This window comes from Balaenoptera musculus, chromosome 16, assembly GCF_009873245.2.
Source record: "Balaenoptera musculus isolate JJ_BM4_2016_0621 chromosome 16, mBalMus1.pri.v3, whole genome shotgun sequence".
Classification (NCBI taxonomy): domain Eukaryota; kingdom Metazoa; phylum Chordata; class Mammalia; order Artiodactyla; family Balaenopteridae; genus Balaenoptera; species Balaenoptera musculus.
The window spans coordinates 55,488,056-55,510,406 of NC_045800.1; the positions used below are offsets into that span (position 1 = coordinate 55,488,056).

General features: G+C 42.6%; 1 protein-coding gene across 3 annotated transcripts; it reads left to right on the top strand.

Annotated features, from left to right (window-relative positions):
• Window positions 1-1,310: 1,310 nt before the first annotated feature.
• DYDC1 (DPY30 domain containing 1) lies at window positions 1,311-21,831 on the top strand. 3 transcript variants are annotated; one of them, XM_036827733.1, is made up of 7 exons: window positions 1,335-1,572; window positions 4,318-4,487; window positions 6,436-6,537; window positions 13,905-13,997; window positions 17,766-17,822; window positions 18,303-18,404; window positions 20,798-20,980. In XM_036827733.1, exons 2-7 carry the CDS (start codon window positions 4,341-4,343, stop codon window positions 20,825-20,827), a joined length of 531 nt encoding a protein of 176 aa, XP_036683628.1. In that variant the 5' UTR covers window positions 1,335-1,572; window positions 4,318-4,340; the 3' UTR covers window positions 20,828-20,980. The 3 variants fall into 3 exon arrangements, with proteins under 3 accessions (XP_036683631.1, XP_036683630.1, XP_036683628.1); XM_036827736.1 differs by lacking the exon at window positions 13,905-13,997 and having other exon boundaries at window positions 1,311-1,572; window positions 20,798-21,831; XM_036827735.1 differs by lacking the exon at window positions 17,766-17,822 and having other exon boundaries at window positions 1,329-1,572; window positions 20,798-21,831.
• Window positions 21,832-22,351: the final 520 nt, after the last annotated feature.

Genomic DNA, 22,351 nt, shown 5'->3' on the forward strand with positions numbered 1-22,351 from the left:
CCTTAGTGCTGGGCACTCAGTACTTGCTCAGCAAATATTTCTTGACTTAAGCAGTGAGGGCTCTGATGCTTGCGGGCCCAGGCAAGAGCTCATGCTCCCTTCCATTTGTCAGTGCCCACGCTGGCACTTACTAATTTCCTCAACTAATGGTTAATGAGGCATCTCCTGCCCAGCACTGCCCCACATAAATTGAAACAGACCATGGGAAATGCTAGCTGAGGACTGTGCACAAACCACTAGCCCAGGGAAGACTGCAAATGGCAAAGGCTAAAAGGCTTCCTGGAGGTGGGGGTACCTGTGCTTGTTCTGAAAGGAATGCCAACTAAAGAACGTCCCCAGCCAGCTGGCTATACTAGGCTTGAGTCATTAGCCACTGCAGTTGTTGAGTCACTAACACACCCTGGAAGGAGTTCAGGGTGGAGATCAGGAATGTGGAACTCTGCTCTCCGGGAAAATTGACAGAACAGACCTTCAAGTAGAAATTTTCAAGAGGAAATTTTATAAACCCAATTTCTTGCATCTTCCCATACTTAGAAAAGCACTAAAATAATTAAGCTATCTGTGCCTGGTGGCTAGCAGTGACCTTTTACCTAGATATGCGTTTGATTGCAGGTATCCCTTCTCCAAAAATCACATATATGCTGACCTCCCCCCTTACCTCTTCCAAGCAGAAGCAGTTTCTCAGAGTTGTCAGAGCAGCTGTCTCCAGGGCTAGAGTCCTCAGCTAAGTCCCCAAATAAAACTGAACTCACAGCTCTCAGATGTGCGATTTTTTTCAGTGGACAGGAACTAAGCAGAAGTCACCAGCAAATGCAAAGGTGCTAAGTTGGGAAAATACCAGGCCGCTCAGGTAGCTAGCCTCCTCTGGCGTAAGGCTGTGGGGCTTCACCTACACGTAGTCTTTGCGGCTACTCCCCCCGCCACTCCCCCCACCCCGCGCAGGCCAGCCCTCTGCCCTTTCTCTCTCCCAGTGTGCGCCCACCTGCCGGCCCCGCTCGCTCGATTCCCCTTTTCGGCTGCCCCCTCCTCACAGCCTCTAGGTTGCACGTCTCTGTTCACCTACCCCGGTGTTCCCTGCTCTCCACCCGGCACCTTGCACACCCCGCGCGCCCCCTGCTGTCAACTGCTCGTCCTACCCCTCCCCGCTCCGCCCGCCTCTGCTCTCTGCAGCACCTCCTCCTCCGGGCCCCGCCTCCGATCAACCCCCGCCCGCGCGCCCCCTCCCACGATCCCCGCCGGGCGCAGTCGGCTCAGCTCTCCGCGGGCGCCCCTTCCTCTCTGCCCCCGGCCATCTCCCGCACCTGGAGCGCGCACGCTCGTTGCCTAGCGACGGGACGCGACTCGCGGGTAGGTAGGCGCGTGCGTCAGCCGCCCGCATTTAGAACGCAGGCGCAGTCTGGGAAGAACGGCTCCTGGTGCTGGGCTGGGTTCCGGCGGACGGAGGCGGTTTTGACCGTTGGACCTTGCGAGTGGTGTAGGGCTCAGGCGACGTCCAGGCTCCAGAGGCGAGAGAGGGTTAGCTCAGCGCCAGACTCCGTGGACACCTCTGCGGCTGGGTCCTCCTCCTCGGTGGTGAGCGGCGCCGCGCCATTTGGAGGGGCAGGGGAGGCGGGCACCCTTCCGCGGACCCGGGATGGAAAACCAGCCATAGCGCTCGGAATCCAGGGTTGCCAGATAAAATTCGGCGTACGCAGTTAAAAATGAATTTCACAGATTTTGTGCTTTTTAGCACAAATATAGTATAATACAAAATTAGTCTTTGTTTATCTGAAATTTAACTGGGCATCCTGTATTTTCATTTGCAAAACTGGCAACCCTACCCGGTCCCTTCCTTTCCTACTCGGCCGGCTTTCTCCCAAGCATGAGCGAGGAACCGCCTTCTATTTCTTCTGACAGCTTCTCCAGGCTTGAGGCAGCTGTTTCTGTGGGAAGGGGCTTTCTTATGTATGAGCCAAGATGCCTGTTGCTGTGTATGAAAAATAATATTCCTTACAACAGGCTTTTGAGATGGGTATTGTCGCTGTTTCATGGGCAGGAAACAAGCCAAGCGAGGTAACGAGTTTCACCTGGGTTCCGCTGTTAACGAGATGCAGCCTGCGTAGGTTTGAGACCAATCCTACTTGGGAGGTTTCTCCTTACGGACCACGGTACCCTTCCCATGTGTTTGTTATCTTTCTGGAGTAGCAGCAGTAATCTGTTCCCTTTTTAATTGTTACTCTGTTTCAGATGACATTGAGATTTGTCTTTAGAGTATTATTGAAGAAGTACGATGAGGATACTGTGTTCCATACTCAGTTGTAATAATTCTTTTCTCTGTGTGGTTAAGACACACAGCTTGACAGGGAATTAGGTTCGTTTGTGCCGGTTTTTAGTTTGTTTTTATGACTACATTTATGTATACACACATACACATTCCCTTCCCCACTGCTGTTGCTAATACAAACGACGGTATACTATACGCAAATTCTTCATCTTGCTTTTTTTCACTTCACATTGTGTTCTAGAGATCACTCCCAATTTTGGAGATCTTCCTCATTCTCTTTTTATCTGCACAATAATTCATTGTGTAGCTGTATCTCATTAATCCTTTAATGATGAACATCTGGATGGGGTCCCAATTTGGCTATCCTTAGTAATAGTGCAAAACAACCCTGTGCATATATCACGCATGTTTTTGCAAGATAGGATCCCAGAAGTGAGATTGATCAGTCAAAGGGTAAATACATACGTAATTTTCTAGATATTTACAAATTTTTCTCCATGGGGTTATGCCATTTTGTACTCTACCACCATCATATGAGAGAGAGTAGTATTGGGGTCTATGGATGAAACTCAGGAGGTCATTGTTTCTCAAATTTTGTGCAGAATGTTAGGTGGATTTGTCCAGGGACAGGTCTAGACACTGGCAGTCTGTTCCCTATAATTGCTCATGCCTGACATGTAATAGGTACTCAATATATATTTGTTGAATAATGAGTACATTTCATCAGATTCTCAGAGGAGTCTGGATTCCATAAGGGTAATTCGAAGGTGATCAGTTTTTTCAAAGCACCTTAAATAGAGTAGTTACTGCATTTCCCTTTCTTTCTTTCTTTCTTCCTTCCTTCTTTTCTCTTTCTTTCTTTCTTTCCCCCCCCCCTCCCTCCCTCCCTCCCTTCCTTCCTTCCTCCCTTCCTTCCTTCCTTCCTTCCCACCTCTCTCTCTCTCTCTGATCTGAGATGATTCCTGTCCATATTTGTAAATAAACTGGGACATTACTGAGAGAGTGGAGAAACTCATTCACTTGCCACCATGGAGAGCCAGCTGTGTCCACGCTGTAATTGAAACACGCTTTTTGAGGAGCTAGAGAAGTTTGTCCTCTAGCAGGAGGACAGACATGTGCATACACAGATAATTCTCAGATAGTGTGACAAGTACTGTGTGAGCTGCTTGGGGAAGGAGGAACGTCTTTGTGTTGCCTGGGAGACGGTTGTATTAGCCACAGCGGTGAGGAATTAGAGATGATTGATACCTTGCAGATGAGGAGATATTTTCCAAGCTGAGAGAAAGTGAGGGGGCCATTATGTGCAAAAGTCATGGAGATGGAAACATGCAAGGTGTGAGCAGCAGAATGGCAGGATGTTCTGTGTAGTTAGAGCCCAGAATATGTTAGAGGCAGAAACAATATCTAGAGGTGAGCCTGGAAACAGAATTGGGGCCAAAGCATGAGGAGCTTCATATGCTGTTCTTTGAAGGTTGAATTATTTTATTCTTTGGCCTTGAGATACTTGGATTTTTAAAAAATTTGAGGTGGTCTTTTGTGATATTTTCTAGAAACGACTCTCATGGCTCGGGAGGAGCATCTTAGTAAGTCACTTAGGGTAATGACTCTGGAATCAAGAGTTGGGTATGAATCCCTCTTCATTATACGCCACCTGTGTGATCCTGGGCTGTTCACTTATGCTCTTTGGGCCTGGGCGACCTCATCTGCACAGTGGGGCTAATGATACCATGTTCAGGTATGTTGTAAGGATTTAGTAAGACATGCATCACTTGCCATATAGTCGTCTCACCATCAATAATGACAGTAACCCTTTTCTGACTCTTGGACTCCTGGGTCCTTCAGGTTTTTGAAACTATTTTAGTTGTAGTGACTTCTGTGGAGGCTTTTTGGAAACTGCTAGAAGTGTCCTGGAGCCAGCTTGCTTGTGCCATCCCTGATGGCAGGTGCCCATGACTGGTGACAGGATGTAATGCTTTGTTGGCCTCACTGAACTCTACTTTGATTGTGCCTTCATTGAAAATTTCCTGCACTAATGCAAAACGTTTATCTTTCAGAGGTTTTTATTTAGCAGTTAGAAATGGAGTCGGCATATCTTCAAAAGAATCTTGGGACCTGTCTAACTCAAGGTCTTGCAGAAGTGGCAAGGATGCGCCCAGTGGATCCAATAGAATACTTAGCATTGTGGATTTACAAGTATAAGAACAATGTGACCGTGGAGCAACAAGTAAGTATGGATCTTCTTTTTTTTTAATTTATTTTTTATTGAAGTATAGTTGATTTACAATGTTACGTTAGTTTCAGGTCTACAGCAAAGTGACTCAGTTATGCATATATGTGTGTGTGTGTATATATATATATACACACACACACACATACATATTTTTTTTCAGATTCTTTTTCCATATAGGTTATTACAAAATACTCAGTATAGTTCCCTGCACTGTACAGTAGGTCCTTGTTGTTTATCTGTTTTATATATAGTAGTGTGTATATGTTACTACCAAATTCCTGATTTATCTCTCCCCTCCCAGCCTCTCCCTTTTGGTAACCATAAGTTTGTTTTCTAAGTCTGTGAGTCTGTTTCTGTTTTGTTAATAAGTTCATTTGTATCATTTTTTAGATTCCACATATAACTGATATCATATAATATTTGTCTTTCTCTGTCTGACTTAATTCACTTAATATGATAATCTCTAGGTCCATCCATGTTGCTACAAATGGCATTATTTCATTCATTTTTATGGCTGAGTAGTATTCCATTGTATATATGTACCACATCTTCTTTATCCATTCATCTGTCAGTGGACATTTAGGTTGCTTCCATGTCTTGGCTATTGTAAGTAGTGCTGCAGTGAACATTGGGGTGCATGTATCTTTTAGAATTATGTTTTTCTCCGGATATATACCCAGGAGTGGGATTGAAGGATCATATGCACTCTATTTTTAGTTTTTTAAGGAACCTCCACACTGTTCTCCATAGTGACTGTACCAATTTACATTCCCACCAACAGTGTAGGAGGATTCCCTTTCCTCCACACCCTCTCCAGCATTTACTATTTATAAACTTTTTGATGATGGCCATTCTGACTGGTGTGAGGTGATACCTCATTGTAGTTTTGATTTGCATTTCTCTAGTAATTAGTGATGCTGAGCATCTTTTCATGTGCCTTTGGCCATCTGTATGTCTTCTTTGGAGAAATGTCTATTTAGATCTTCTGCCCATTTTTTGATTGGGTTGTTTGTTTTTCTGATATTGAGCTATATGAGCTGTTCGTATAGTTTGGAGATAAATCCCTGTTGGTTGCGTCGTTTGCAAATATTTTCTCCCATTCCATAGGTTGTCTTTTTGTTTATGGCTTCCTTTGCTGTGCAAAAGCTTTTAAGTTTAATCAGGTCCCATTTGTTTATTTTTGTTTTTATTTCCATTACTCTAGGAGATGGATCCAAAAAAGGTATTGCTGTGATGTAGGTCAAAGAGTGTCCTGCCTATGTTTTGCTCTAGAAGTTTTATAGTATCCAGTCTTACATTTAGCGCTTTAATCCATTTTGAGTTTATTTTTGTGTATGGTGCTAGAGAATGTTCTAATTTCATTCTTTTACATGTAGCTGTCCAGTTTTCCCAGCACCACTTATTGAAGAGACTGTCTTTTCTCCATTAATTGACCATAGGTGCTTGGGTTTATTTCTGGGCTTTCTATCCTGTTCCATTGTGGATCTTCTTTTATAAAATTAGAGGAGTGAAATAATTGGTCCAGCTTCTTTGCTTTTTAAAAAAAGTTCAATATTATCATTTCTTTCTATTATAAAAATAGTATGTTTATTATACAAAACTTGGATAACATGAAAAAGTAGAAAGAAGAAAATAAAGAAGACCTCTATTTAGATTCTTAGGTATTTTTAGGTATTCTAGTCTTTTTTCTACACATTTGCCTGGAGATTTTTTTATTTTACACAATTGTGACTGTATTTGCTGTGTAATTTTAATTTTGTGCTCTTTGTTGAAATAAAACACACATTTCCCCCAATTATTATACAGTTTTCAAATGGATAGACTATAATTTGCTTAATCCTTTCCCTACTGTTGGAGATTAAGATGCTGTTAAGATTGTTTTTGCAGATTGTTTTATCTGTAATTAGTCACATGGTGTTGTTTTTTTTTTAAACCATGTTAGAGACAAGAGGAAATGGCCCAGTTGGAGCATGAAAGAGAATTAGCTGTGATGGAGCAGGAAATGATGGAGAGACTTAAAGCAGAGGAGCTCCTGTTTCAGCAGGTGAGACAAGAGAGTTTAGTGGTGATTGGAACTAGTGGAGTCACCCTTGGTGTGGTGCAACCCAAGTGTTCAAAAACTCATCTCTTGTTGCTTAGATGTAGCTTTCTTATATCTTCATCTTTATGTCTGTATGTGGCTTCTTTACTGGAGAAGAAGCAGTGGTGGTGAGGTAGGAGGAAAACCCAGAGAGTCTGCTGTCACAGAAGCCAAGGGGACAGTGTCTCAATGAGACCTGAGTGGTCAACCATGTCTGTGGCCGGTTGAGTGGGAACAGAACTGCCAAGTCTCATTTAAGGCCACTGGTGACCTTGGTGGGAGCAGCGAATGTGGGGTGGGGTAAAGCAGGGGAGATGGAGATGGTGAGTAGAGGTAATGCTTTCAAAGAGATTTTCAGGGAAGGAGTTTTCTTTTGTTTATTTGTTTGGTTTTTTTAAGGAACAGAGTGGAGGGGAGTGGTTGATGTAAAGAAATAAAGGGGATGATTACTAGAGTCAACTTTTCATGGAGACGAGAGGAAATTGGCTCTGGAACACAGGTTAGGCAGGTGGAGGGGCCCTTCTTTGATTCTTTGATTCAAGGAAAGAGGAGAGCACGGCATTAGGTACATGTGGTGTGTAGGTTTTGTGGCAAAAGTTGAAAGCAGTTTCTGTGTGACTATTTCTTTTTTATGAAGTAGGGACCATGATCATCTGCCCAGAATGAGGTGGTAAGGTAGGAGGTGTGGGGAGAGTGGGGAAGGTTTGAAACAGTGGCTTTGGAGAGGTAGAGTTGACCAAGGAAACTTAGCATCCCTCGGTAGCACTGAATTCCCTGAGACCAAGCAGTCATAATGGGGCCTTTTGGTTTGGTTTTGTGAAGATGTGATTTTCTCCACCTAGGCCTGGATATTTGAGTGAGGATGTGGAGGAGACAGACCCTTTGACTGAAGTGAGTTTGGGTTAGCAGGATTGGGGAGCTAAAGATGTTGGTTTGAAAATGGTTGAAGAGGTGGGTCATGGAGTATAAACCAGAGAGGGGAAAGTTCTAGAGTGACTTCTGGACTAATTTAATTTATGGAGCTCTTCTAAACCAAGTTGGAGTCACCCTATACTTCTATCATATGGTACTTAACTCTAGATTCTCAACTCCAGTTTACATATTATAAAAAGGGAAAGAAGCCTATTATTTGGGTGTGTGGATAAAAAAGGAAAATGTAGACATAGAAACTAGCTTCTCTGTCTTGTCTCCCATCCTTGATACTGGGGTAGATCATTCTAGGCACCTTAGATGGATATGGCTATTCTAGGCACCTTTACTGCTTCTGAGTCTTCATTTTTCAGTCATTTGGCTTATTTTTGTGGGGTTGCACAGTGTTGAGTCAAATGACCGTCCAAATGGGCAAGTGTCTGCTGCAGTCGCCCCAACTTTGAGTGAGGAGCTGCCCTGCCTCTTCCAGCTCCTAGAGCTGGCATCTGTCCCCTGTCTATCAGAATAAGGAGAACTTCTCAGCAGTTCTCCTTCCCTAAGATAGTTAGATCACAGATATGGAGATGTTTAACTTGCTTTGACTCATCTTCTTTACCTTACTTAAATAAAGTTTGGCAATACTAGAACCCAAACATTTTTCTAGCTGTATCAGTATGAAGCCATCCCCTGTGCATCAAACCCTAAGCATTGTATTGGGGGTGGAAGACATAGTGATATCCTGCAGAAGATGTGATGGCCCATTAAAGAAGTGGATTGGTGGGCAGAGATAGATGAGAGGAGGAGAAGGGACGAGTGGACCAACAGATGAAGAGAAAGAGAGAGGCCTCTCCATGTCCCCCGAGTCAAGTGAGCTGGAAGGTCAGGACTCTGGTCACCTGCCTGTTGGTTGCAAGAGCAGGTGTCCTCATAATCAGTACCACTGAGTTGAAATTCCTTGAAATTTTAGGCATCCTCCAGCAAGCCTGGGTCCTTGTGAGCAGGGAAACATTTTTCTTGCTGTTTTCTGCTTAAGAGTTCATTTTGGAAGTACTAGCTTTTGTATTTGTTTGAATGTTTTTCTAATGGTTTTACACATGTGTGAAGAAAGCGACTGGGTTTCGAACATTTCCTGAAAATGTTAAGAAACCGGTTATGTTGACCAATGTGGTTGGTATTTAGCAACTGCACTTTGTGTTATTGTTGAGAGATTAATTTCGCTTCCTCTACAAATAGCGGAAAGTTGATTGAATGATAACGTTCCTGCATTTCGGCTACCTAGCCCATCAGTTTTTTTTTTTTTAATTAATTAATTAATTTATGTATTTTTGGCTGTATTGGGTCTTCGTTTCTGTGCGAAGGCTTTCTCTAGTTGCGGCAAGTGGGGGCCACTCTTCATTGTGGTGCGCGGGCCTTTCACTGTCGCTGCCTCTCTTGTTGTTGGGCACAGGCTCCAGACGCACAGGCTCAGTAGTTGTGGCTCACGGGCCTAGTTACTCCGCGGCATGTGGGATCTTCCCAGACCAGAGCTCAAACCCGTGTCCCCTGCATTGGCAGGCAGATTCTCAACCACTGTGCCACCAGGGAAGCCCTATCACTTTTATCTTAGTGGGGATGATATAGGAATATGAAGAAATTACCTTAAACAGCCCTTTGTTAATGAATATTAATCACTGTTTATTATCTCTTTGTAAAAATGTATTATTTTTTTAAATGTGTTTAAAAATATAGTTTTAAAGTGCTCTTAATGGAATGAGCTTTTATTAGGTCGTTTATGGGGTGGCACTGGACTGATAGTGAGAAATTATTTTCTAGCTGAGGTTGACAAACTCTTTCTGTAAAGGTGGATATTTTATGATTTTCAGGCCAAGAAGCAAAATTGAGGATATTATGTAGGGATTATGGTATACTATGTAGCTATAGCAAGAGAGAAAATAAATTTCTACAAATGTTTTATTGATGAAGTAAAAATTTTTAAAAATCAAATACAATTTTTTCTGCAGTGTAGGCTTATTATTGAGAAGAATTACATTCCCTTTTTTAAAAAAAATTAATTAATTAATTTATTTATTTTTGGCCGTGTTGGGTCTTCATTTCTGTGCGTGGGTTTTCTCCAGTTGCGGCGAGCGGGGGCCACTCTTCATCGCGGTGCGCGGGCCTTTCACTGTCGCGGCCTCTTGTTGCGGAGCACAGGCTCCAGACGCGCAGGCTCAGTAGTTGTGGCTCTACATTCCCTTTTTAAAGATAACGTTTCACTTAGTTGGAGTTCAAAGATAATGTTCCCTATCATCAAAATGTATTGAAAATATGTATCTGTTAATGCTGATCTATAATGAGATTTTATGTATGTCATCTTTGAAAAATGTCTTTTCCCTCATAGGTCCTGCCAAATATTGATATCAGTCCATGTGCCTATAGTTTTGAGTGTATTCATCTCTTGGAAGGCACTCGTAGAATTCTATTAGATTTTCCTCTTGATATTTGTCTTTTAGCCACTACCTGGTAGATTAATCCTTTCCAGTTGAAGGTTGGTGAAAACTTCTCAGTTACACAGTTAAATGGATTTTGAAATGTGGGAATTTCCTTTGCACTTACGTCGAGGCCTAAAAACACTCTGGAACTATAGTTTGAGCTTGGAAAATGTATCTGTCACAAATTTGTGTGGGAATGGAAATCCCGTTTCTGACAGCACTGGGAGTGTATAAAGCAGCTTGACATTGTGATTCAGAAAATTAGTTATTGCTGAAATGACTTTCCTGCAGTGTAAGTTTTACATATGAGTGCTGTTTTGCCTTATAGGCAACTTTTAGGTTAAATTGATTAAAAATCGTTATTAAGTCTGCAGCGGAAGCTAATTTCCAAAGCTATTTAATGTTTGATAATTGTAGTTGAAAATGGTCTTCTCATTAAGAAAAACGTCAGTCTTGTCCCTGGGCTCAAAAATTCACAATAAAACATTACCGCTGTTGAGCCATGGAACTATGGGGTGGTAGGGCAAGTCAAGATATATTCAGCTTCTATTTCTGACAGAAATTCACAGAAATGATGCTTAAGTTCATAAGGGTAAATGAAGGTCACTGTTGACACCGTTACTGAACCAAACTCGGGTCTGCTCGCCCAACACACAGCAAAGCCAAATCTATTGACAGTGGGTTGTAGTGAAGGAAAGTACAGAGTTTATTGCAGGGTACCAAGCAAGGAAGTGGGAGACAAGCCTCAGATCCACTCCAACTGAGTCTTTGAGTGAGGGGTTTTCTTAAAGGGGAAGAGTAAAGAGGCTAGGATTAATCTTGTGACGTTTCTGTGACATTTCTTTTCTTTTTTTTTAATTGAAGTATAGTTGATTTTGAACTCAACATTGACTCTTTTGGAAGTGAGGATGTCTCCAGTTTACAGTTCTCCGGCCAGGTGGTCCATGGCTTGGGGGGTCTGTTAGCTCATCTTGTCCTAGAGAAACAACCTGAGTTTGTACATTAATGATGATATCTATAATAGCAATTTTAGTACATTAACGATGCTATTGACAACAGCAATTTTAGTCATCTGACTCTGGTTGATTAGTGTTCAGTTAGCACAGGATTGGGGTCAGAGGGGACAAGAAAGGGAATAAAGTTTTGGATAGAGAGATTAATCAGAAACTCAATAAGGGAACTCAGCTTTAGGGGGGACTCAGTTTCAACACTGCTGGCTCAATAACACATGATAGAGTCAAATATTTTCTGCAGAGTAGCTGCTGTTGAATCATAAAATGAGAACTCATAGGTTTTAAGCACTGTGTTTTCACCAACTTTGTAAATTTTGTCCAATTAAGCCTTTTTCTGTTCCATACACACTTTTATCACTGTTGGTTGTAACACATCTGAGCAGATGTCACATCTGGTTGTACTGAATTAATGTTCCTCAGCGTCTTTGAAGATGTTCTTGCCTGTAGTACTGTTCATGAAGACTGTTCACAGCAGTTGATTTTTCAGTCACTGCAAACTCAGCATTGACTCCTTTGATAAACAGCAACTAAGCAGTGTTGGGAGCATTTGTCTACTCATCAAGAGCCAAGGAAAACCACTCAAAACCATTTGCCTTGTCTTTTTTTAAAATTTATTTATTTAATTTATTTATTTTTGGCTGTGTTGGGTCTTTGTTGCTGGGCGTGGGCTTTCTCTACTTGCGGCGAGTGGGGGCTACTTTCCGTTGCGGTGCACGGGCTTCTCATTGCGGTGGGTTCTCTTGTTGCGGAGCACAGGCTCTAGGCACGCGAGCTTCAGTAGTTGTGGCACGTGGGCTCAGTAGTTGTGGTACGCGGGCTCTAGAGCGCAGGTTCACTAGTTGTGGCGCACGGGCTTAGTTGCTCCGCGGCAAGTGGGATCTTCCCAGAGCAGGGCTCGAACCCGTGTCCCTGCATTGGCAGGCGGATTCTTAACCACTGCGCCACCAAGGAAGCCCTGCCTTGTCTTTAATTGATCATTCATTTTGCTCCCCGTGTAATCGACTCTTTAAGCAGCTGTTCTCACCAAAAGGATAATAATCTTAAGTTTATGTTTTTTCTGGACATTGAATTCTAACTTGTTTTAATTGAATCACCAATGATAAATGTATTTCTTTGCTTGGCTAACAAAAGAGCCACTTGGGATCTTACTTTCGTCGCACCCTCCTTTTTTTTTTTTTTTTTTTAATTTTTATTTATTTATTTATTTACTTATGGCTGTGTTGGGTTTTCGTTTCTGTGCGAGGGCTTTCTCTAGTTGTGGCAAGTGGGGGCCACTCTTCATCGCGGTGCGCGGGCCTCTCATTATCGCGGCCTCTCTTGTTGTGGAGCACAGGCTCCAGACGCGCAGGCTCAGTAATTGTGGCTCACGGGCCTAGTTGCTCCGCGGCATGTGGGATCTTCCCAGACCAGGGCTCGAACCCGTGTCCCCTGCATTGGCAGGCAGATTCTCAACCACTGCGCCGCCAGGGTAGCCCGCAGCCTCCTTTTCATTTTTAATTTTTGTGAAGAAATTCTGCTCTCATGAAATAATTCTGTTTTAAATTCCTTAATATTTCTGACCTTTGCATTCATGTGAGTTGAGAAGATTGTGATGAGTGCTTACTCTGGTAATGCTGATATTTACTGTATTCTTTTAGTACAGTATCGTTGCATGAGAAACACTGTCCTTTGCTGTTTAATCTGATAATAAAGTAACCCACACTTCACTGTGTCTTAAAAGGACAACATTCAAAATCCACTTCTTTTCTTGTTTTGTTATGATGGGTAATGCACTGATAAAAAAATAAATAAATAAAGTCCCGGTATAGTGGTACCGTGGCACTCCAAACGCTGTGAGTTATAATGGTGTCACTGAACTTGTGGTGTGCTGAGCAGCAGTTCAAGGCAGTGAGAGTACCACCTGTGGTCTCTGTTGCATATCCTCAGCTGTGCTGTCATGGGGCAGAAGCAGTCACAGTAAATAAGTGAGTGAGCGTGAGCATGGCAGTGTTTTTTTTAAATTAATTAATTAATTAATTTATGGCTGTGTTGGGTCTTCGTTTCTGTGCAAGGGCTTTCTCTAGTTGGGGCGAGCGGGGGCCACTCTTCATCGCGGTGCGCGGGCCTCTCACCGTCGTGGCCTCTCTTGTTGCGGAGCACAGGCTCCAGACACGCAGGCTCAGTAGCTGTGGCTCACGGGCCCAGTTGCTCCGCGGCATGTGGGATCTTCCCAGACCAGGGCTCGAACCCGTGTCCCCTGCATTGGCAGGCAGATTCTCAACCACTGCGCCACCAGGGAAGCCCCATGGCAGTGTTTTAATAGAGCTTTATTTATAGACACTGACACTTGAATTTCATATAATTTTCATGTGCAATGAAATATTATTCTTTTGATATTATTCAACCATGAAAAATGTATAAAAACCATTCTTCACTCGTGGGCTGTACAAAAACAGGAGTTGGGTCAGGCTTGGCCCAAGGAATTTAGTCTACCGACCCCTATTCTCACGTGGCTAGAATATATGTTGAGTTGGGACCAAATATGTTGTTGATTATCTCTGGTTTCAGATAATATACTTAAAATGTTCTTATCTACTATTTTACAACCAAGGTTTGGCTATTTGAAGATCCATCTGTGCTTAAAGAGATTTTATCCAAAAAAAAAAAAAAAAATCACTGCAGTCTCATTTGTAGCTTCAGGAAGAACAGAGAAAACGACTTGATTTTGTACAAACAGTGCTTTTCTAAAATTAGCAATTAAGGAAGCTTCCTTTTTAATTTTATACTTCAGGAAATATTTGTAAAAGCTAAAGTACTGGGTGGCTGTGACCATTTATTTTTGTAAGTTTCTGAAATTTAGGTGGGCATAAACTTAATTATCCTGGGACACTTCAGAGTAATAGAGTGAATTCCTTGCAATTGATCTGACTCTAATATGACTTATTTATTTCTAAATATTCAGCAACAGCTGGCATTCCAGCTGGAGTTGGAAATGCAAGAAAAAGAGAGACAGAGAATAGAAGAACTGCAGAGAGCTCAAGAACAATTTGAGAAGGTAATTTGAAGTTTTATAAATGTTTGTTTTATTCAAAACCTCTGAGAATCCTCAAGCTGTTTCTTCCAGCTGTTATAGCAGGGGATTCATAGTCTAAAGACCTGCCAGGAAGGTCTAATGTTGCCAGGAAGCCCTGGTCAACATTTTAGTCACGAGATAGTTGTTCCTAATTATGGTAGCTGATACTGAAGGTGAAGTTCTTTGTAGTATTGGGGATATTCTGATCTCTGAGACAATAGTTTGTTTCTTTTCTTCATGTTAGATGTATTATCAACAATCCTTTACATTTAAAACTATGTTTTGGGGACTTTCCTGGTGGCACAGTGGTTAAGAATCCGCCTGCCAATGCAGGGGATGTGGGTTCGATCCCTGGTCCAGGAAGATCCCACATGTGGTGGAGCAACTAAGCCCATGCGCCGCAACTACTGAGCCTGCGCTCTAGAGCCCATGAGCCACACTGCTGAGCCCACACGCAGCAGCTGCTGAAGCCCACGCGCCTAGAGCCTGTGCTCCACAACAAGAGAAGCCACCACAATGAGAAGCCCGCGCACCGCAACGAAGAGTAACCCCTGCTTGCCGCAACTAAGGAAAGCCCGTGTGCAGCAACGAAGACCCAACGCAGCCAAAAATATATATATGTATGTATGTTTTTATTTGGATTTTTCATGTCTTTCTTTAAATAAACTATTCAGTAACTTATGTCAAAAAAGTCCATCTCCATTGACTGTGTCTGTGTTTTTTTTTAATAAGTTTATTTATTTTATTATTTTATTTTATTTTATTTTTTTGGCTGCGTTGGGTCTTCATTGCTGCGCGTGGGCTTTTCTCTGGTTGCGGTGCATGGGCTTCTCATTGCAGTGGCTTCTCTTGTTGGCGGAGCATGGGCTTCAGTAGTTGTGGCACTTGGACTCAGTAGTTGTGGTGCACGGGCTTAGTTGCTCCGCAGCATGTGGGATCTTGGACCAGGGCTCGAATCCCCTGCCTTGGCAGGCGGATTCTTAACCACTGCGCCACCAGGGAAGCCCCCAGACTGTGTCTGTCTTATGTCAAGCCTCCTGCTTGGCCAGTGTTTCCTTGTGTCCGAAAAGTATGTGTCGTATAGACCAAACTTCTGCATGACTGAGTTATACTTTTCAACTGGATATTTCATATTGTTTCTTATAGCTAGTATCTGTTACTCAAATGTTACTCCTCTATTTATTCCGTAATTAAAATTTTAAAAAGAAGCAGGTTTTGTAGAAGATGTTTATTAATGGCTTAGATGAAAGCATCATTATTTAAAGCAATTTTAAAAAGTAGGAAGGGGGGGCTTCCCTGGTGGCGCAGTGGTTGAGAGTCTGCCTGCTAATGCAGGGGACGCGGGTTCGAGCCCTGGTCTGGGGGGATCCCGCATGCCGCGGAGTAGCTGGGCCCGTGAGCCACAGCTGCTGGGCCTGCGCGTCTGGAGCCTGTGCCCCGCAACGGGAGGGGCCGTGATAGTGAGAGGCCCGCGCACCGCGATGAAGAGCGGTCCCCGCACCGCGATGAAGAGTGGCCCCCGCTTGCCGCAACTGGAGAGGGCCCTCGCACGAACCGAAGACCCAACACAGCCAAAAATAAATAAATAAATAAATAAAGTAGCTATTAAAAAAAAAAAAAAAAAAAAAAGTATTTATAAAAAAAAAAAAAAAAAAAGTAGGAAGGGTAAATTAAATTTTTTTAAAAGATGAGATTTAATTAATTAGTTAATTACTTTTTTAACTCTTGAGGTAAATTCAATTCTTTTCTTCTCATCAATGTACTATGCTCATCATTCTATAATAAGAGATTAATCTATTAAGAATTGTTCTTTACAAAGTGAAATCACTTAGTCCTGTTGTAGCCCAAGTGTCGGAAAACTACTTTTGTGAGTCAAAAGGATGAGATTTTAAAAGGATAAATTCAAATCTCTGTACATAGTTTTTTTAAAAAATTTAATTAATTAATTAATTAATTTTATTTTTGGCTGTGTTGGGTCTTCGTTTCTGTGCACGGGCTTTCTCTAGTTGCGGCGAGCGGGGGCCACTCTTCATCGCGGTGCGCGGGCCTCTCACTGTCGCGGCCTCTCTTGTTGCGGAGCACAGGCTCCAGACGCGCAGACTCAGTAGTTGTGGCTCAAGGGCTTTGTTGCTCCGCGGCATGTGGGATCTTCCCAGACCAGGGCACGAACCTGTGTCCCCATAGTTTTAAAAAACACCGATGCTGATCTATTTTTGTCTGAATATGATAGGACACATGGATACCCATGCATGCACACACACGTAAATGCATACCCCCTTCCTCTTCAGTTAAGATTCCGTGATCGCAAAAGAAAGAAGAACCGGAATACATCAAGAAGACGGTGATCAAAATAATAAGAGAATTGAAAATACTTTTTATTGAGATGCCTGATAGCTATATGTGAGTGCTGGGAAGTCTGTGATTTATAGAAGGGATTGGCTCCAGAGGGTCCCATTCATGTTACTCTGTGGCCATTACCAGACTGTGTGATCAGAGCCACAGTAACTTTAATAAGTCATATTCCTACTGGCTTATCACCCCTCTCTTCCCTGCAACATAGTGCTGCTTGACCCCTTGCTGAGAGACAAATTCATCTATGTCTTTTCGTCCTCACCTTTTTATGGCTTCAGAGACATAACTTAAACTATCATTTGCAAAAGGAAATTTATTGGAAGGATCCTGGGTTGAAGAAAGGGTTTTACAACTAAACTGTGAAGGGCTCTGGTTGAGTTGGGTCTTCTAGACCTTTGGGAGCAAGAGAATCAATGCTGCCAGGGCTCTTACCGCTGCTGTTGTCTCTCACTGTGGCCTGGTTTGCTGCACACGGGTGAGGATCATGGTCCTTAATAGTTCCTGGGTCTTGTAATGTGGCTCCTACTGTCTGAGAGGAATAGATTCCTTTCTTTTGGGTTTCAGTTAAGAAAAGAATCTTGGGGAAGGATTCTGACTGGCTTAGTTTGTGTCAAGTATCCATCCCTTGGCTGGGGAACAGAGTCCTGTGAGAATATATGCTTCCCCACCAGAGCCATGTGGTTGTGGGATAAGACATGCCCAGGAGAAGGGAATGATCTTGAGAAAACCATATATGTCCCCAGTAATCAGGGTGACTGTATATATGGTCACAAGGTCACTAATCTTTGAACAGCTGAAATGAATCAGCTCAGGAGCAGTTAGTTCAGCCTGCTGCCTTGGAATGAAAAGATAGAGGCCACAGCAAGGTTTGACTTGGTTAGCAGATTCTACGTTTTCACATTCAGAAAGCAGTCTCCCATGTGTTCAGAGCATTATAGAGGGCATTGTCCAGGTACTGTGGAGACGTGTCATGTATTGGATAGTGCCTTGGGCCAGATTAATTCCCTCAGAAATATTTGCTTCTTTTTTACTATGTATAAAATTCTACATAACTGTCAGTTCTTTCAAAATCTCGTATTCTAAGAGTTTATTAAAATTGTTATTTTGTCACTTTTCAAATTTGCTAGTAATTTGGCTTCAGGGTTAGTGAAATAGTTAGCCTTTTTCATTTTTTAAAAAGTTCTATTTAATTATAGACAAAACATCGTAGTCACCTCTTAATAGAGTATTAAATGAGACTGTTATCTGCAGTTTTGTATTCACATTGCTCCTTTAAGAGGGACAGCATTTTTGCTGTTAAATTGATCATAATGTAAAAATAAAATGCTTGAAAATTAAACATGGAATCAAAATGAAAAGTATATTCAAAGTATTTTTCTTCATTTTTATGTATTATAGGAGTTGAGAATGAGTATGGAAAATATAGCTAAGGGTGAAGATATTTCACATGGAGAGGTGAGAAGAAAAAGTTACTCTATGTTATGGGAAATGAATAAGTATCCTGGAATGTAAAGCTTAATTTTGATGCATTAATAGCTAAATTTTTAATACGGAGATTATCAAAACTGATAGTCCAAGTACATAGTCTAGTAATAACAAGTCACAAATATGATGTGCTTTGAAGCAAAATCTCAAAGTGGGTAGAACTGGGAGATTTGGTTTGTTTTTGTATTTTTAAAAACCAGAATATTGTGAGATTATTGACCACATGATTACATGCAATGATATGTTTTAAATTTCCGATGTATTTTTTTAAACACGTTTTTGCGTTTATTCCTGGAATTCTTTTGTCATTAACAGGTATTGGTTCGTTCCATTAATTGACAATGTTGAATTTTGATGTTGTAATACAGAAGTGTCTTAGCAAAACTGAAAGCAAATTAATGTATTAATCTCAAAATCATTTGAAAGTGAAAATGAACTCTATGATTGTAGGATGGAACCGACTCAGGCAAAACACTAGCTGAAATTAGTGATCGATACGGAGCGCCGAACTTGAGCAGAGTGGAAGAACTTGATGAACCGATGCTATCTGACGTGAGTATCCTTAGGAAAGTGTTTTGTGAAAAGCAGATTTTTTTTTTTTTTTTAACTTTGGGAGAGCCTAGTGTATCTCAGGCCAAGGTTGGATGGCAAAATGGGCCTTTTGTTTCCTAGAAAGAAAACCAGTGTTCTGGGTGCTGACTTATCCCTAATTGGCCTTCCACCCTTCTGTGCACTGTGCTACTGGCCCTGAGGGTGAGGGCGGGCACTTGTCTGGCTCCACACAAATGTGTGGGCACTGATGGGGAGGTCACTGGGCATTAATGTGGAGGGAGCAGTGTGCCCTCCTGTGCAGAGGGTGATGTGTATATTTGGAAATGAGCCTTTGAAAATTTCGAAATCTCTTCAAAATATGTATTCAGAATCGTGGTGAAATACATAATCTTTAAATTAAATTTTGGGGGGGCCAACGTTTTGGTTCTCAGTAGCAAACTGTGGAGCCAAGTAAATATCCTAATGAGAGTGCATGCTTTTAAAGTATATAAGTCCATTTGCTTATTTAATAAACATATAGTGTTTCCTATGCACCGCGTAAATTGTGCCCGATGCTTTTATGACCGAAAACAGGTCCATCTTGACTTTGTCTAGGGCAGAAACAGACAACTGGACAAGCAATTGATAGTCATTGTTAGAGTGAGCAGGTAATGTCTGGTCCAGAGCAGTATGCTTGGAGAGCGAGAGGAGGGGCTGTTGATAACTGAGGCCCATCAGCAGCTGTAACCTGGGACTGCCCTGGCAGAGGGCTGCACTGAGTCACCTGCATCAGTAGGCACTGACGAAGCGGGACAGCCACCCAGTTGAGGACCCTTGGTCAGGGAAGGCTTCCTGGAGGAAGTCAGCTTTGTCACTCAGTGGTGGGATGGGAGGCTGGGAAGGGGAGAAGAGAGAGTGGGAGACAGGGAGAGATCAGAGCTGAGGCAGTGGAGAGCAGGGGCCAGACCATGAAAGGACTTGTAATCTGTGCTCAGACGCTTATATGTTATCCTAAAGGTAGTGGAGGCCAACATGATCAGAACTGTGTTTTAGGAAGGCCATCTGGCTATAGCGTGTAGAAGAGAATGGAGTGATCGATTTGAGGAGACCCACCAGGAGGCTATTTGTAATCTACAGAGAGATGGCACTGATGGCCTGAAGTAGTGAGTGGTGTTTTTAAGAGCTGTTCAGAAAGTGGAGCTGGGAGAATTTGGTGCTAATCGGTCAGTGGATACATTTTTATTTAATGGCTGCTGTGTTTTGGTACCATGCAGGGAGCTAGAAAATACCAGTGAACAAAACAGATAGGGTTTTTGCCCTTTGGGGACCATGGGCCAGCGGGGAAGGTGGTCTGAGAGGACAGAGCAGGGAACCCTGACCTAGCCTGGGTGAGTCTGCTCCAGGAAATGACGTTTAAGGAATTAACCTGAGATGAACCCAGTGGATGGAGAGAGCAAGATGCTTTCAAGGAATGCAAATAGTCCAGTATTTTGGCTGAGTTGTATGAAGCTAGGAGAATGGTGTGATTTGAAGCTGGGGAAGTGGATAAAGGCCAGATCACACTGGGCTCTGTGTGTCCTCTTAAGGATTTTGGACTTACGTGCAGTGGGAGTCATTGAAAGCGTTTATGTAAGGATTAGATATGTGTTTTTAGAAGGTGGAGAGAGGATCTGAGTGGACAGGAATGGAAACAGGAGACCACTTAGGAGGTTATCACAGTCATCCAGATGCAAGATGACCAGGGCTAGGACCAGACAGCAGAGATGGGGACAGCTGAGTAGATTTGATATCAGCTGGGAAGATAAGGGAGAGAAAGAAATTAAGGATGAAGCCCAGATTTCTGCCTTGGGCAACTGGACTCTTCACCATTTTTTGAGCTTTACCATTCGTTAAGTTGAGGAACATATGAAGAGAAAGTAGGTTTTGTGAAAATGATGTCTTCAGTTGTGGACATGTTGATTTCATGTCACTCTGAGGTATGCAGGTGAAAATGGCCAAAGACCCCTTGAAGTACGTTATGGGTCTGGAGGAAGGAGAGAGGTCCGGGCAGGAGAGATGAATTCAGCAGTCATCAGCATATATGCTAAGTGAATCTAGGAGAGTGAGTCAGGTTACCTGGCTCACATGAGAAATTTCAACATTTAAGGGATGCGTACAGGACCCCTGCAAGAAGGATACTGATAACAATAAGAGAGAATAGCAAGAGAAGTAGAAGAAAGGATGGGTTGATAAATACATTCAGAACACAGTTAAATTATTATTATATTGACTTTGGATTTTATTTGAAATAATCTGAAACTATCAAAAAGCTTCATTTACATAGTCACATAGAAGTTACCTAAGCTTTAATTTTCTGTGGCTTGTACATTTCACAGTTCTAGTTGTATTAAAGCCTATTTACTTCTTGTTTTCAGGTTGCATTAAACATTGATCAAGATTTGTAGGATCAACCAACCAAAGAACAATAAATTTTTTCTTCTTCTTTCAAGTTTCAAAATAGAAGGTCCCCAATTGTTTTTTTTCCCTCCAAACTTGAACTCTGCTTTTCCTCCCTCTAAAGACAGCTTTATAAATGGGCTTCCAGAGTGGCCTTAAAATACTGTTTTGATTACTTGTATGACACCATTTTGATTACTTGTATGATGCCAGTGAGAGAACAGGAGAGAGTGTTTCCCAAAGCAACCAAAAGGGGCAAATGGGAGACGAGCTGAAAAGAATGTGTGCATCTATGTGAGAACAAGATTGCCAGAGTTGAAAGTTACTGGTTCTATGACAAGTGAAAGAGGCTGCCACTGTGTAGAGCTCAGGAATCGTCAACATGCTTTAGATATGGTGGGTCCTCCTGGGAGTGCACTGCAAAGATTCCCCCAGTTTTCTGGGGAGTGATGCTTTGTAGTACCACTTTAATCCATGCTTATTGATGGGGCTGGGATGGGGAGGGATGCAAAGGTCCCAGGAACAGGGTAGCATTGTTTTTTCTGGAACAGTCACTGGGCAGAGGGCCTGTGCTGCTGTTGAAAGGAAGATCTTAGTGGACACAGGCCATGCAAGGTGCTTCCTTCAGTGGATGCTGGGTGGTCTGTGGACCTTGACTGCACTCTTGGCCTCCTGGAGGTTTCATGTCTAACTTTGAGCTTTAGGGAGAACTTTGCTTCTTTTATAAAATTCTTCCAAACCTAAGTCTATGTTATGAGTCCTTTCTGTTCCTTAAGGAATGGTGGAAGCATAAATGCCAGGAAGAGGCTTCTTTAAAAAAAAAAATTCTGTTTTTGGTTATAACATACCTTTCCCGAGGCAGTGAGAACAGAACAGCCTAGTTGCTTAAATGGGAAAAGAAAAAGGGAAAAAATAATGGGAAAAATATCTATTTAATTAAAAGAAATGTTATATCAGTTCTGTACATTTTATAACAAGGTTTTTTTTTTAAATTTTATAAATTTATTTATTTTTGGCTGCGTTGGGTCTTCATTGCTGCATGCGGGCTTTTCTCTAGTGTAGCGAGCAGGGGCTACTCTTCGTTGTGGTGCGCAGGCTTCTCATTGCGGTGGCTTCTCTTGTTGCGGAGCATGGGCTCTAGGCGCGCGGGCTCAGTAGTTGTGGCTCATGGGCTCTAGAGCACAGGCTCAGTAGTTGTGGCGCATGGGCTTAGTTGCTCCGTGACATGTGGGATCTTCCCGGACCAGGGCTCGAACACATGTCCCCTGCATTGGCAGGCGGATTCTTAACCACTGCGCCGCCAGGGAAACCCAGTTCTGTACATTTTTTTTTTTTTTTTTAAAGGAGCACTAGTTTTTTTTAAATTAATTAATTAATTAATTTATTTATTTATTTATTTTTGCTGTGTTGGGTCTTCGTTGCTGTGCGAGGGCTTTCTCCAGTTGCGGCAAGTGGGGGCCACTCCTCATCGCGGTGCGCGGGCCCCTCACTATCGCGGCCTCTCCGGCTGCGGAGCACAGGCTCCAAATGCG